This window comes from Antedon bifida, chromosome 8 (assembly GCF_963402885.1).
Source record: "Antedon bifida chromosome 8, ecAntBifi1.1, whole genome shotgun sequence".
NCBI lineage: Eukaryota > Metazoa > Echinodermata > Crinoidea > Comatulida > Antedonidae > Antedon > Antedon bifida.
Window position 1 is genome coordinate 3,840,280 of NC_136233.1, and position 15,410 is coordinate 3,855,689.

The following is a 15,410-nucleotide window of genomic DNA, read 5'->3' on the forward strand; positions in this document are numbered from 1 at the left end:
ACAAACTAGCAATGAACACTCATGAAGTAGTGAAAGAGAAAGGAATCAACAATGAAAATGAAAACATGAGTGATAAAACACCAGTGGTAGATGAAGGAGAAAGGGAGATTGAAATTTGTGCGCAACAACATGAAGCCATAGAATTAGAATTAACCAGTGATAACAATTCCACAAAAGACAATCCAGAAAATGCACAAGAACTAATTAAAGAATCAAATAATGTTTTAAATAATGAAGATAGCAATCAGCAAGGTGCTATTGAAGCTGATGATGTCAATTTGGAAAATGTTTTAAATTCAATGGATGTCGCATCTTGCGATGTTCCACCAGAAACAAATCTTATTGATAAAACTGTAAATGAGAATATATCTATTGATGAAACCACAACTGTGAATGAAAATACAGAAGAGAAAATGTCTGTAGAATCGGAAACATCTTTTGATGAAAATATAACTGCAGATGAAAACAATTCCAAAGTTGTTGCACAAAAGTCTGGAAAAATGGGTACCTTGAATTCAATTCTTAAAAATCTTAGCGGTAAACAATCAACTGTTGGTGAAACAAATATTGATAATGTAACCGAAGGTACTAGTGAGGAATCGCCTAGTTCTTCACAACAATTAAAACAGACACCCATGTCTCGTAGACGCAAAGCTAACAAACCAACTAAGTTAGAGCAGTTTGACAAGATTGAAAGTCTTATTGACGCGGCATCTGACATCACAGATTTTTGTGATATTGCGAATACTTTACTGGGTGGCGAAAGTCCTTCAAATGAACCACCGTTTGATGAACCATTCCAAGCAAGTAACTTACAAATTACACCAGAAGTAAAGAAATTACCAACAAATCTTTCTAGACTATCAACTGCTAATTCAAATAACTCTAATGTTGTACCACAGTCTCTTAGTATTGCAAACTCACTGATGAAGAACCAAAAAACGCCCCACAATGAGGTAAATGTTCAGATATTGTATGTTATAAATAAAGACTATATTTTGATTATCTTTATGCAATATCACATTTTGAAGTAAATCTTTGTAATTTATGACTCCAAATTTTCGTCTACCTGTCAGGGAGACTTCATCAAGAATATTTCCACCCGATTGTTTCTACGATAAGTTATAAGTTATATATCAAATTTTTTAGCTAATGACGAATGATCAGAAATGTTTGTTTCAATTTAATTTACTGAGAGTTATCCTTCCAGCAGGGGAGCTAATATCCGCAGACACTTTTAATTAAAATATTGTACCTCTATTTACACTTGATAAATTACATCCAAAAGAGATATAAATCAATTAAAAACAAAAACAAATAGATTTAAGTCATAACTTAGAAGATAGCATTTACAAAACCCAATATAACTTTTCCAGTTAACAATAGTCATGCACAATGGTCTGTATGTCATAAATTGAATCCAGTAAACATTTCCAAATACATTTAGTGCTATGCCAATCAAAATTATGTCTCTTGTGATAAATTGCTTAATGTCTTCTATTGTGCCAAAATGGAAGATATAGACCACTCAACAAAATTTTAAATATTTATATCTCATTTGTTTTAAGGGAACACAGTCAGATTATGGAGCATCTGGATTGAAAAACCTCACAGGGAGTAGCCCACCACAGACTCAGCAAATTGCATCCCCATCAGCTGGTTCTGCTACCAAACCAACTATTATAGTGCTACAAAGAGGCGATATGTTAAAAATGGATGCATCAGGAAATCTGGTAGTAGTTGGTAAAGGAAATGAAAGTCCATCATCAAGTATGAACCAAACTGTTACAACACCTCCAATTCAACCCACCACACCAGTAGTAGCCCAGCCTAGCAAGTCATCCGAGCCATTGATAATTAATGTAATTCAACCAAATTCACATTGGGATGGAAAGACTCTTAATCCAGACCCAGCCATGAAGGTGCACTTACCAAATGCAAATACACAAGCTTCAGCTATTCTTCAACAAGCTGCAAGTCAAGTCACTATACCAACTGTACATAATTACCAAAAACCCATAACATCACAATTTTATACACAGCCTAGTTGTAATCCTATAGAAATTGCACCCAAAGTTCAACCACATATGGTTAATCAACCAGTAAATCTACAAGAACATTATAAGCAGGACTTACTAGCTAATAACATTCATCAAAATTCAATCTTGCAAAATGTGCTGATTGATGGACTTCAGCAAAAGGTGTCAGTCAATAAAACATGGGTACCACCTCCGAAAAATGCAAACCGATATGCTCACCAGTCACAATTGAATCAACAATATCTACAGGATCAGTTGGATGATGCAAATTCACCAATTGTTCGCAAAATGTTGATGGAAAGTTTGCATCAGAAAATTGCGATAAAACCAACATCATCTGCCGTACCAATGGCGCCAATACAACACACATCACAGAAGAATACTCATACAGGAAAGATTCCAAGTGTTGTGAAGAAAGCGCCTCAAATGGCAAACAAGTTAAGCAAGGTTACGGCCAGTGATGTCCAAAATGCAATGTCATCCGTTTTTCAATGTGGAAAGTGTAGCCGTCTTTTTGTCAGCAAGGACTCGCTTTTTAAACATATTGTGACTGATGGACATATGGAATCTGGACAGGATAGTAAGGAGGCTGGTGTTGGGTACAGGTTCCCTTGTAATGACTGCAACTTAACATTTCAGTACAGATCTTCCTACTTAATTCATCATGACAGATTTTGTTCAAAGACTAAAAAACCTCGTGAAGAAACTGGAAAGTATTCATTAGTGTGTGCTGTGTGTCTTTTAAAGTTTGCCAATGAAACTGATCTTGCCAAGCATGAGAAATCATGGCACAGTCAAGATAAGGAGATTACATTGTCAAACATCGCTAAAGATAAAAAATCCACAGAGCAAATTAAGAATAAAGATGAACCAGTTATTTTAACTGAAATTGAATCTAATGAAGCTAATGAAGAAAGTGTGTACAAAATGGTGCTTAAAGAACATAGTTCCGAGAGCTCTACGGACAGCGCTTCCTCCAAAGAACCAATTAAACCTGTTATAATCAAAATGAGTAGCATAAAGAAAAATGTTGGTAAAATAATATCTGAACCTCCAAAAAGAAAGGGTAGAAAGAGACGGAAAAGACCTAAAAGGCATCTAAGGAAGTCGTTGAAATTAGCAACAGTCAAGAATGAACTTTCTAAAGCATTAAAAGATGCTAAGATGGTTAAAGATGAAGTTGTTTCTCAGATTCAACCCAATATTCAACCTACAAACTATAAAGAGATTGAAATTGTCAAGGATCCAAATGCAACCACTCGGTATCTTATTGAAACTCACGGTTCTATTGATAAAAGCAAACCACGACCATTTGTATGTTTGATTTGTTCAAAAGGTTACGATTCAGAACATTGCTTGCTGGAACACATTAAAACCCATGTTAAGCCTTATTCATGTGGTGAATGTGGGTGGCCATCATCTAGAAAAGACAACATCGCAAAACATATTGAAACAGCACACAATGGACCAAAATATGAAATGAAAAGGAAACGACCTGGTGAAGAACACTTTTCTCCTCCAAAGCCAAAGAAACATTGTGTAGTAAAAGTGGGGAAAAAGAGGGGCAGAAAGAAGAAAGGTACTGTAGAGGTAAAGGAAGAGGAAATTGACGAACATAACTATGGCAAAGATGAAAATGGCGAAGATGAAAATATGAACCAAAGTAATGGTAACGATTCTTTGATGGACATGAATGAAAATGAAACAGATGATGATAAAGATGAAGAACAAGAGGCAGATGAGGATGATGAAGAAGAAACATGTAAAGTAGCAGAGCGAGAACTGAAAAAAGAGCCTGATGATGATGATGAGGAAGAAGTTACAAAATATCGTGGAAATGCAGAAAAAAGTCTAGTGGAAAATATTAAAATAGAACAAACAACTGATCAGGAAGAGGAAGCTCAAGGTCAAAGTGCTAATGATAATCCTACAGATGAAATGGAACCTTCAGAGAACATAGATGAAATGGAACCTTCAGAGAACATAGATGAAATGGAACCTTCAGAGAACGTAGACGAAATGGAACCTTCAGAGAACGTAGATGAAATGGAACCTTCAGAGAACGTAGATGAAATGGAACTGTCAGAGAACATAGATGAAATGGAACCTTCAGAGAACATAGATGAAATTACAGATGGTGAAAATGCTGAAAATAATATGGAAGAAGTCGAGGAACATCAAGAAACACAAGTTTCACAATTGATGGAAGTTGAAGAAGAACTAATAGAAAAGTCATCCCCACAAGAAACACTAGACTTGCAATCTGATATGAAAATTGTATCAGATCATCCTGAAACAGGTGTTCAAAACTGTCAAGATCATTCGCAAATAACAAACATTCCTGAAGTAAGAGAAATAGAAGAGAGTGTGGCAGTAAGTGAACAAGTGGGAGTGGAAAACAACAAAGAAACACTACCAATTAAAATTCCATCCTATTCAATATCAACTGAACAAAACATGGTTTCCCACATCATTCCAGAACCAAATCCATCTGCACATACTCAGCCTATTCTCATAGATGTATATTCAACCACAACATCTGAAAATACTAAACAAATACAGCAGCTTAACAACAATCAAATACTTCCAGCACCACCACCATTAATGAGAAGACCAGATATTCCTCGTGTTGACTTGCAGAGTAAGGTATCAGATTCTTCCAATAGTGACATCAATGCTATTAAACCTTCTATGCCGATCATTAGTTCTGTCCAGAGTTTACATAACCATGTGAATCATCCTTATGGCTCAGCAAGTGAACAGAGTCACTTTCAACCTCCTTTAAATGACCAAAACATTTATCCACCAAACACTGATCTTAGAATGGTACAAGCAAGAGGATGTGGGTTTGGTGCAGGATCAATTCAACCAAGACCAGTTTCCTACCAATCGGATCAAAATGTACAAAGAGGAAGCTTTTTACAAAGTATGCTTAAAGCTCCTCCAGCCAACTTTATTAGAATGCCAAATAGACCGGAACCAATCAGAAAGTTTTACAGTCCTCAAAATAGAGTATCAAATAATCATTCTGATCTGAACTATACATCAAATGTGCCTTATCAATCAAATTTCAAGTCACCAAGTACTGTGCAAAGTCAGTACATGCACCATTCCAACACGTTTCACTATCCAGCAAAAACAAATGAAATGGCACAGCAGCCACAGTTCATTCAGTCACCTCCAATCAGAATTCAACCACAGAAGGAATCTTTCACCGCCATGCTTGAAGGATTTCAGCCTATGCAAGAAGTAAGGTCACCATGGCCATACTTACCTCCACCAAATGGATACCGTGGTGGTAGAACACAGCCATCACCACATCACCATTCCCCCAGACAAGCATGTCAATTTCAGTACCCTAGTGCCAATAATTCTCCAATTGTACAATCACCTGTATATAATCAGTACAGATTGCCGAATGTTGCAGTTTTTCAGGACCGAAATCAAAATGAAATGCAGCATAATGATGGTAGTCAAAATGGCCAATTATATACAAATAATAATGTTATGGATGGTTCAAAGGCACATGTATTCCAGAATCAAAATGCACCTACACAATATCTGCCACCCCCTCCTGCTTACACAGATAACAGACAAGTATCTTCCTACCAGAGCATTCCTACAAATGGTTGTTCTTCACCCATGCAAAATAATTCGGGGGAAAAAATATCATCTTTCAAGGCAACTTATGTAACACCAGAACATTCTAGCCCTACTGATATCCTGGAAGCATCCGTTAACAGACTTATTCCAGAACTACAATCAGATCGTGTTTCCCTCCAGAATGTTGAAAATAATTCTACACATGTTGCTCCAGTTAAAATTGAAGATGTGAGAAATGAAGCTTCTAAACAGCCAGAAATACACCAGGAATGTTCACTTGGAATTATTCACAATGAAAAAAACGATGGTAGTCTTTCTGATGTTGTGATTGCAGAAGAGAAAACATCTAATTCACCACATGATAATGTGACATCACCAAAAGTCTTCAGTATATACACAGAAAGGCCATATATTTGTCACATATGCAGTAAAGGATTTAAGCGCCGTAACAACTTAAAAGATCATGTAAGAATTCATTCACGACCATACAAATGTGGTGAGTGCTCATTTAGCACGACTCGCTGGCAATATCTTGGTGATCATTTGCGAAGAAGTCATGGATTTTCTGGCGATGATGCTGAACTTGAAAATATTTTTAAAGTTTCTGGGAAAAAACTGAAACCAACTGATGAAATTCCAGAAACTAGTTTAATGCCAGTGACCAGTCAGGTTCCTGGAAGTACACCAGAGGATGGCCAAATAGTCTCATCAGAATTTAGCTTTGAAAGTAGAAAGCGAGATCGTCCTCGTAAGAGGTCATATGGCGGTGATTTAGTCGATTTTTATGGACAGACAAATGGTGATCAAGATTTGTTTAGTTCATCAGATTATTCTACACCAACTATTACCAATGTTTGTTCAACTGCTGGAGATCTTGTAGTTAAAGAAAGACCAGATGGTAAAAGTATGTTTGCAACTAAAGTTAATCATAATGTACAGTGTTCCAAAGAAGAAGAACCCGTAGAAACTACCATCGAAGAATCACCACAGAAAGAAGTAGATCATGTAGTAACAAGTCAAGATATTGAACCCAAGTTAATCAAAGAACCAGATAACTTGCTTGTTACAGAAATCAAAGTAAAAGAAGATGAGATAAAAACCGAAGCAGCAGATGATGCTAGTGATAAAATGTCTTCTATTAGTAGAGAGGGAGAGGTTGCTGTTAGCCCCTTTACACCAACTTCTGGAGTGGCTGCAGTTGACACAGATTTATCAAAGATAATTGTGGCTGAAACAGGCGAGACATTTGAACAAGGATCATTACCAGATGCTTCTTCATTGCAGTTGTCTCCAGTTTCTCCACGACGAAGGCAGACGAAAAGAAGTAATGTAGGAAAAAATGTGAATTTAACACCACAGAAAGATGAAACAGAAAACTTAATAAACATTAAAAGAGAATCTCCAGATAAGCCATCAATCACTGGAAAGGAAGGCCTTGTTGGTCTTGACCTTACTGACTATTATATCATGGTAGATGTTGTGAAAGGCGTCCGAGATCCACGTCCATTTAAATGTGTGTTTAGTGAAGATTGCAATAAGATGTTTAAATGCAAGCAGCATATGCGTGAACATCTCTTTACCCACTTAAAACCATACAAGTGTGACGTTTGCAAGTTGGGTTTTCCAAGAACAGATTACCTTGCAATTCATAGTAAAGAGGTTCATGGTATCACACCATCTAAATCCAAACTTTTCGAAAAACGCAGAAGTGCCAACACCAGAGCTGTGAAGTGCAGAATGAGACCGACCAAAGATCGTCGCCGACAAGCCGTTCATGAAGACTATGTACTGAACGGAGAGGAGATTGATTTTAATGATCCTCCGCAAGCAATTGTACAAGGAATTGCTGTCTAAAGTATCGCAGATAGATGCACAACACATGGTTTGAAGGAAATGGGGTCATGCACGTTGTGTTTACAGGAATTGTTGTTTCTCCCAATCCCTTCCCAACATTGCATCGTTATGCAGATATCAAGCTATCTGCGATCAACCGTATGTCCCAAATCAAATATCCTATTGAATAAACATCTTTTTGCTGTATATCTTGTATCTCATTTATTTGTTTTAAACTGTAAGTACATGTGCATATAACTAGATAAATGACCATGTTATTAGTATTAAAGTCATTGCATGTTACATTCATTATATTTCTTTTAATTCGTCTTTCGTAGCTGTTTTTAGATGTTTTTTTTTTAAATTATACTCAATGTATGCGTTATACAAAAAGAATTGTTAAAAAGATGAAATGTTATCTCAAACATCTCATGTGTGGTGAATGCCACAGTGTTTTTAATTTGTATAGTTTTTTTTAATCTTCTATATATTTTCTTTCCTGCATATAGTCCATTTTACTTTTGACCTTTCGTTTTTTTTGTTTGTACAGTGTATTAAAATGTTACTCAAATCTTAATAAATAATAATGTTAGAACTTTCCCTTAAAAATGTGTGGATAAAGAGGAAGAGAGTTTTTTTGTTTGGGAATAGACTATTAAGGCTATTTAGGCCTAGGCTAAATTATGCAATGATAATATTTTAACAAATGTGATGAAGATTCATTCCAATGTTCTGCTTTCCTTCTTGTTAATGCTAATTTTGTTGTTAGTGATAAACAAATAGTGTTATTCAAATTTTTTAAGGTTTCTTGTTTATAAAATTATGTACAATTAGTTGCTTCTATAATGTAGTAACTGAAATATATTTTTTTTACTGCACGCACAAACAGATGATTGTAAACAGACATGTTTGATGACAATGAATGAGCTTTTTTGCTAAATAAATTATTTGGAATATTATTTATGTCACTACGATTTGTGTACATTTTTTAGTTGCGTGCAACGCGACTCTACAGCTCACTATGTCGGTCGGTAAACATAACTTGAGCACGCGACTGCAGCCATGTATATGGCCTTGTTTGGTGTTGTACGTAAACAATTTTCGACCTTTTTATTTTTCGATAAAACTGGTTACTATAGCACAATTGACATGCGCAGAACCCATTATTCGACTCTGCGCATGTTTATTATGCTGTAGTAACCATTTATGTCAAAAAATAAAAGAGTCGAAAAATGGCCATTTTTCGAAAATTTCCCTTACTATAGTACAGGGATTTTTTCCAAAAATGACCAATTTTCGACCTTTTTATTTTTCGATAAAAATGGTTACTATAGCACGATTGACATGCGCAGAACCCATTATTCGACTTTGCGCATGTTTATTATGCTATAGTAACCATTTATGTCAAAAAATAAAAGGGTCGAAAAATAGCTATTTTCCGAAAATTTCCCTTACTATAGTACAGGGATTTTTTCAAAAAATGACCAATTTTCGACCTTCTTTTTTATCGATAAAACTGGTTACTATAGCACAATTAACATGCGCAGAACCCATTATTCGACTCTGAGCATGTTTATTATGCTATAGTGACCATTTATGTCAAAAAAGAAAAGGGTCGAAAAATGGCCATTTTTCGAAAATTTCCCTTACTATAGTACAGGGATTTTTTCAAAAAATGACCAATTTTCGACCTTTTTATTTTTTGACATAGCACAGGTTACTATAGCACAATTGACCTGCGCAGAACCCATTATTCGACTCTGCGCATGTTTATTGTGCTATAGTAACAATTCAGGTCAAAATATAAAAGGGTCGAAAATTGGCCATTTTTCGAAAATTTCCCTTACTATAGTACAGGGATTTTTTCAAAAAATGACCAATTTTCGACCTTTTTATTTTTTGACATAGCACAATTGACATGCGCAGAACCCATTATTCGACTCTGCGCATGTTTATTATGCTATAGTAACCATTTATGTCAAAAAATAAAAGGGTCGAAAAATGGCCACTTTTCGAAAATTTCCCTTACTATAGTACAGGGATTTTTTCCAAAAATGACCAATTTTCGACCTTTTTATTTTTCGATAAAAATGGTTACTATAGCACGATTGACATGCGCAGAACCCATTATTCGACTTTGCGCATGTTTATTATGCTATAGTAACCATTTATGTCAAAATAAAAGGGTCGAAAAATGGCTATTTTGCGAAAATTTCCCTTACTATAGTACAGGGATTTTTTCAAAAAATGACCAATTTTCGACCTTTTTATTTTTCGATAAAACTGATTACTATAGCACAATTGACGTGCGCAGAACCCATTATTCGACTCTGCGCATGTTTATTGTGCTGTAGTAACCATTTATGTCAAAAAACAAAAAAGTCGAAAAATTGCCATTTTTCGAAAATTTCCCTTACTATAGTACAGGGATTTTTTCAAAAAATGACCAATTTTCGACCTTTTTATTTTTTGACATAGCACAGGTTACTATAGCACAATTGACCTGCGCAGAACCCATTATTCGACTCTGCGCATGTTTATTGTGCTATAGTAACAATTCAGGTCAAAAAATAAAAGGGTCGAAAATTGGCCATTTTTCGAAAATTTCCCTTACTATAGTACAGGGATTTTTTCAAAAAATGACCAATTTTCGACCTTTTTATTTTTTGACATAAATGGTTACTATAGCATAATAAACATGCGCAGAACCCATTATTCGACTCTGCGCATGTGTATTATGCTATAGTAACCATTTATTTCAAAAAATAAAAGAGTCGAAAAATGGCCATTTTTCAAAAATTTCCCTTACTATAGTACAGGGATTTTTTCAAAAAATGACCAATTTTCGACCTTCTTTTTTATCGATAAAACTGGTTACTATAGCACAATTAACATGCGCAGAACCCATTATTCGACTCTGCGCATGTTTATTATGCTATAGTAACCATTTATGTCAAAAAATAAAAGGGTCGAAAAATGGCCACTTTTCGAAAATTTCCCTTACTATAGTACAGGGATTTTTTCCAAAAATGACCAATTTTCGACCTTTTTATTTTTCGATAAAAATGGTTACTATAGCACGATTGACATGCGCAGAACCCATTATTCGACTTTGCGCATGTTTATTATGCTATAGTAACCATTTATGTCAAAAAATAAAAGGGTCGAAAAATGGCTATTTTGCGAAAATTTCCCTTACTATAGTACAGGGATTTTTTCAAAAAATGACCAATTTTCGACCTTTTTATTTTTCGATAAAACTGATTACTATAGCACAATTGACGTGCGCAGAACCCATTATTCGACTCTGCGCATGTTTATTGTGCTGTAGTAACCATTTATGTCAAAAAACAAAAAAGTCGAAAAATTGCCATTTTTCGAAAATTTCCCTTACTATAGTACAGGGATTTTTTCAAAAAATGACCAATTTTCGACCTTTTTATTTTTTGACATAGCACAGGTTACTATAGCACAATTGACCTGCGCAGAACCCATTATTCGACTCTGCGCATGTTTATTGTGCTATAGTAACAATTCAGGTCAAAAAATAAAAGGGTCGAAAATTGGCCATTTTTCGAAAATTTCCCTTACTATAGTACAGGGATTTTTTCAAAAAATGACCAATTTTCGACCTTTTTATTTTTTGACATAAATGGTTACTATAGCATAATAAACATGCGCAGAACCCATTATTCGACTCTGCGCATGTGTATTATGCTATAGTAACCATTTATTTCAAAAAATAAAAGAGTCGAAAAATGGCCATTTTTCAAAAATTGCCCTTACTATAGTACAGGGATTTTTTCAAAAAATGACCAATTTTCGACCTTTTTATTTTTTGACATAGCACAATTGACATGCGCAGAACCCATTATTCGACTCTGCGCATGTTTATTATGCTATAGTAACCATTTATGTCAGAAAATAAAAGGGTCGAAAAATGGCCATTTTTCGAAAATTTCCCTTACTATAGTACAGGGATTTTTTCCAAAAATGACAAATTTTCGACCTTTTTATTTTTCGATAAAAATGGTTACTATAGCACGATTGACATGCGCAGAACCCATTATTCGACTCTCCGCATGTTTATTATGCTATAGTAACCATTTATGTCAAAATATAAAAGGGTCGAAAAATGGCCATTTTTCGAAAATTTTCCTTACTATAGTACAGGGATTTTTTCAAAAAATGACCAATTTTCGACCTTTTATTTTTCGATAAAACTGATTACTATAGATCAATTGACATGCACAGAACCCATTATTCGACTCTGCGCATGTTTATTATGCTATAGTAACCATTTATGTCAAAAAATAAAAGGGTCGAAAAATGGCTATTTTTCGAAAATTTCCCTTACTATAGTACAGGGATTTTTTCAAAAAATGATCAATTTTTGACCTTTTTTTTAATCGATAAAACTGGTTACTATAGCACAATTAACATGCGCAGAACCCATTATTAGACTCTGAGCATGTTTATTAAGCTATAGTAACCATTTATGTCAAAAAATAAAAGGGTCGAAAAATGGCAATTTTTCGAAAATTTCCCGTACTATAGTACAGGGATTTTTTCAAAAAATGACCAATTTTCGACCGTTTTATTTTTCGATAAAACTGGTTACTATAGCACAATTGACATGCGCAGAACCCATTATTCGACTCTGAGCATGTTTATTAAGCTATAGTAACCATTTATGTCAAAAAATATAAGGGTCGAAAAATGGACATTTTTCGAAAATTTCCCGTACTATAGTACAGGGATTTTTTCCAAAAATGATAAATTTTCGACCTTTTAATTTTTCGATAAAACAGGTTACTATAGCACAATTGACATGCGCAGAACCCATTATTTGACTCTGCGCATGTTTATTATGCTATAGTAACCATTTATGTCAAAAAATAAAAGGGTCGAAAAATGGCAATTTTTCGAAAATTTCCCGTACTATAGTACAGGGATTTTTTCCAAAAATGACCAATTTTCGACCTTTTAATTTTTCGATAAAACTGGTTACTATAGCACAATTGACATGCGCAGAACCCATTATTCGACTCTGCGCATGTTTATTATGCTATAGTAACCATTTATGTCAAAAAATAAAAGGGTCGAAAAATGGCCATTTTTCGAAAATTTCCCTTACTATAGTACAGGGATTTTTTCAAAAAATGACCAATTTTCGACCTTTTTTTTTATCGATAAAACTGGTTACTATAGCACAATTAACATGCGCAGAACCCATTATTCGACTCTGAGCATGTTTATTATGCTATAGTGACCATTTATGTCAAAATATAAAAGGGTCGAAAAATGGCCATTTTTCGAAAATTTCCCTTACTATAGTACAGGGATTTTTTCAAAAAATGACCAATTTTCGACCTTTTTATTTTTTGACATAAATGGTTACTATAGCATAATAAACATGCGCAGAACCCATTATTCGACTCTGCGCATGTGTATTATGCTATAGTAACCATTTATTTCAAAAAATAAAGGAGTCGAAAAATGGCCATTTTTCAAAAATTTCCCTTACTATAGTACAGGGATTTTTTCAAAAAATGACCAATTTTCGACCTTTTTATTTTTTGACATAGCACAATTGACATGCGCAGAACCCATTATTCGACTCTGCGCATGTTTATTATGATATAGTAACCATTTATGTCAAAAAATAAAAGGGTCGAAAAATGGCCATTTTTCGAAAATTTCCCTTAATATAGTACAGAGATTTTTTCCAAAAATGACCAATTTTCGACCTATTTTATTTTTCGATAAAAATGGTTACTATAGCACGATTGACATGCGCAGAACCCATTATTCGACTCTGCGCATGTTTATTATGCTATAGTAACCATTTATGTCAAAAAATAAAAGGGTCGAAAAATGGCCATTTTTCGAAAATTTCCCTTGCTATATATAGTACAGGGATTTTTTCAAAAAATTACCAATTTTCGACCTTTTAATTTTTCGATAAAACAGGTTACTATAGCACAATTGACATGCGCAGAACCCATTATTTGACTCTGCGCATGTTTATTATGCTATAGTAACCATTTATGTCAAAAAATAAAAGGGTCGAAAAATGGCAATTTTTCGAAAATTTCCCGTACTATAGTACAGGGATTTTTTCCAAAAATGACCAATTTTCGACCTTTTAATTTTTCGATAAAACTGGTTACTATAGCACAATTGACATGCGCAGAACCCATTATTCGACTCTGCGCATGTTTATTATGCTATAGTAACCATTTATGTCAAAAAATAAAAGGGTCGAAAAATGGCCATTTTTCGAAAATTTCCCTTACTATAGTACAGGGATTTTTTCAAAAAATGACCAATTTTCGACCTTTTTTTTTATCGATAAAACTGGTTACTATAGCACAATTAACATGCGCAGAACCCATTATTCGACTCTGAGCATGTTTATTATGCTATAGTGACCATTTATGTCAAAATATAAAAGGGTCGAAAAATGGCCATTTTTCGAAAATTTCCCTTACTATAGTACAGGGATTTTTTCAAAAAATGACCAATTTTCGACCTTTTTATTTTTTGACATAAATGGTTACTATAGCATAATAAACATGCGCAGAACCCATTATTCGACTCTGCGCATGTGTATTATGCTATAGTAACCATTTATTTCAAAAAATAAAGGAGTCGAAAAATGGCCATTTTTCAAAAATTTCCCTTACTATAGTACAGGGATTTTTTCAAAAAATGACCAATTTTCGACCTTTTTATTTTTTGACATAGCACAATTGACATGCGCAGAACCCATTATTCGACTCTGCGCATGTTTATTATGATATAGTAACCATTTATGTCAAAAAATAAAAGGGTCGAAAAATGGCCATTTTTCGAAAATTTCCCTTACTATAGTACAGGGATTTTTTCAAAAAATTACCAATTTTCGACCTTTTTATATTTCGATAAAACTGGTTACTATAGCAAAATTGACATGCGCAAAACCCATTATTCGACTCTGAGCATGTTTATTAAGCTATAGTAACCATTTATGTCAAAAAATAAAAGGGTCGAAAAATAGACATTTTTCGAAAATTTCCCGTACTATAGTACAGGGATTTTTTCAAAAAATTACCAATTTTCGACCTTTTAATTTTTTGAAAAAAATGGTTACTATAGCACAATTGACATGCGCAGAACCTATTATTCGACTCTGCGCATGTTTATTATGCTATAGTAACCATTTATGTCAAAAAATAAAAAGGTCGAAAATTGGTCATTTTTCGAAAATTTCCCTTACTACAGTACAGGGACTTTTTCAAAAAATGACCAATTTTCGACCTTTTTATTTTTTGACATAGCACAATTGACATGCGCAGAATCCATTATTCGACTCTGCGCATGTTTATTATGCTATAGTAACCATTTATGTCTAAAAATGAAAGGGTCGAAAAATGGCTATTTTTCGAAAATTTCCCTTACTATAGTACAGGGATTTTTTCAAAAAATGATCAATTTTTGACCTTTTTTTTAATCGATAAAACTGGTTACTATAGCACAATTAACATGCGCAGAACCCATTATTCGACTCTGAGCATGTTTATTAAGCTATAGTAACCATTTATGTCAAAAAATAAAAGGGTCGAAAAATGGCCATTTTTCGAAAATTTCCCGTACTATAGTACAGGGATTTTTTCAAAAAATGACCAATTTTCGACCTTTTAATTTTTCGATAAAACTGGTTACTATAGCACAATTGACATGCGCAGAACCCATTATTCGACTCTGCGCATGTTTATTGTGCTGTAGTAACCATTTATGTCAAAAAACAAAAGGGTCGAAAAATGGCCATTTTTCGAAAATTTCCCTTACTATAGTACAGGGATTTTTTCAAAAAATGACCAATTTTCGACCTTTTTTTTTATCGATAAAACTGGTTACTATAGCACAATTAACATGCGCAGAACCCATTAT

General features: G+C 34.2%; 1 protein-coding gene across 1 annotated transcript; it reads left to right on the forward strand.

The window, feature by feature from the left end:
- Window positions 1-4: 4 nt before the first annotated feature.
- LOC144850799 (uncharacterized) lies at window positions 5-8,434 on the forward strand. Its single transcript, XM_078708243.1, has 2 exons — window positions 5-956; window positions 1,569-8,434. Exons 1-2 carry the CDS (start codon window positions 12-14, stop codon window positions 7,494-7,496), a joined length of 6,873 nt encoding a protein of 2,290 aa, XP_078564369.1. The 5' UTR covers window positions 5-11; the 3' UTR covers window positions 7,497-8,434.
- The last annotated feature ends 6,976 nt before the right edge of the window (window positions 8,435-15,410 follow it).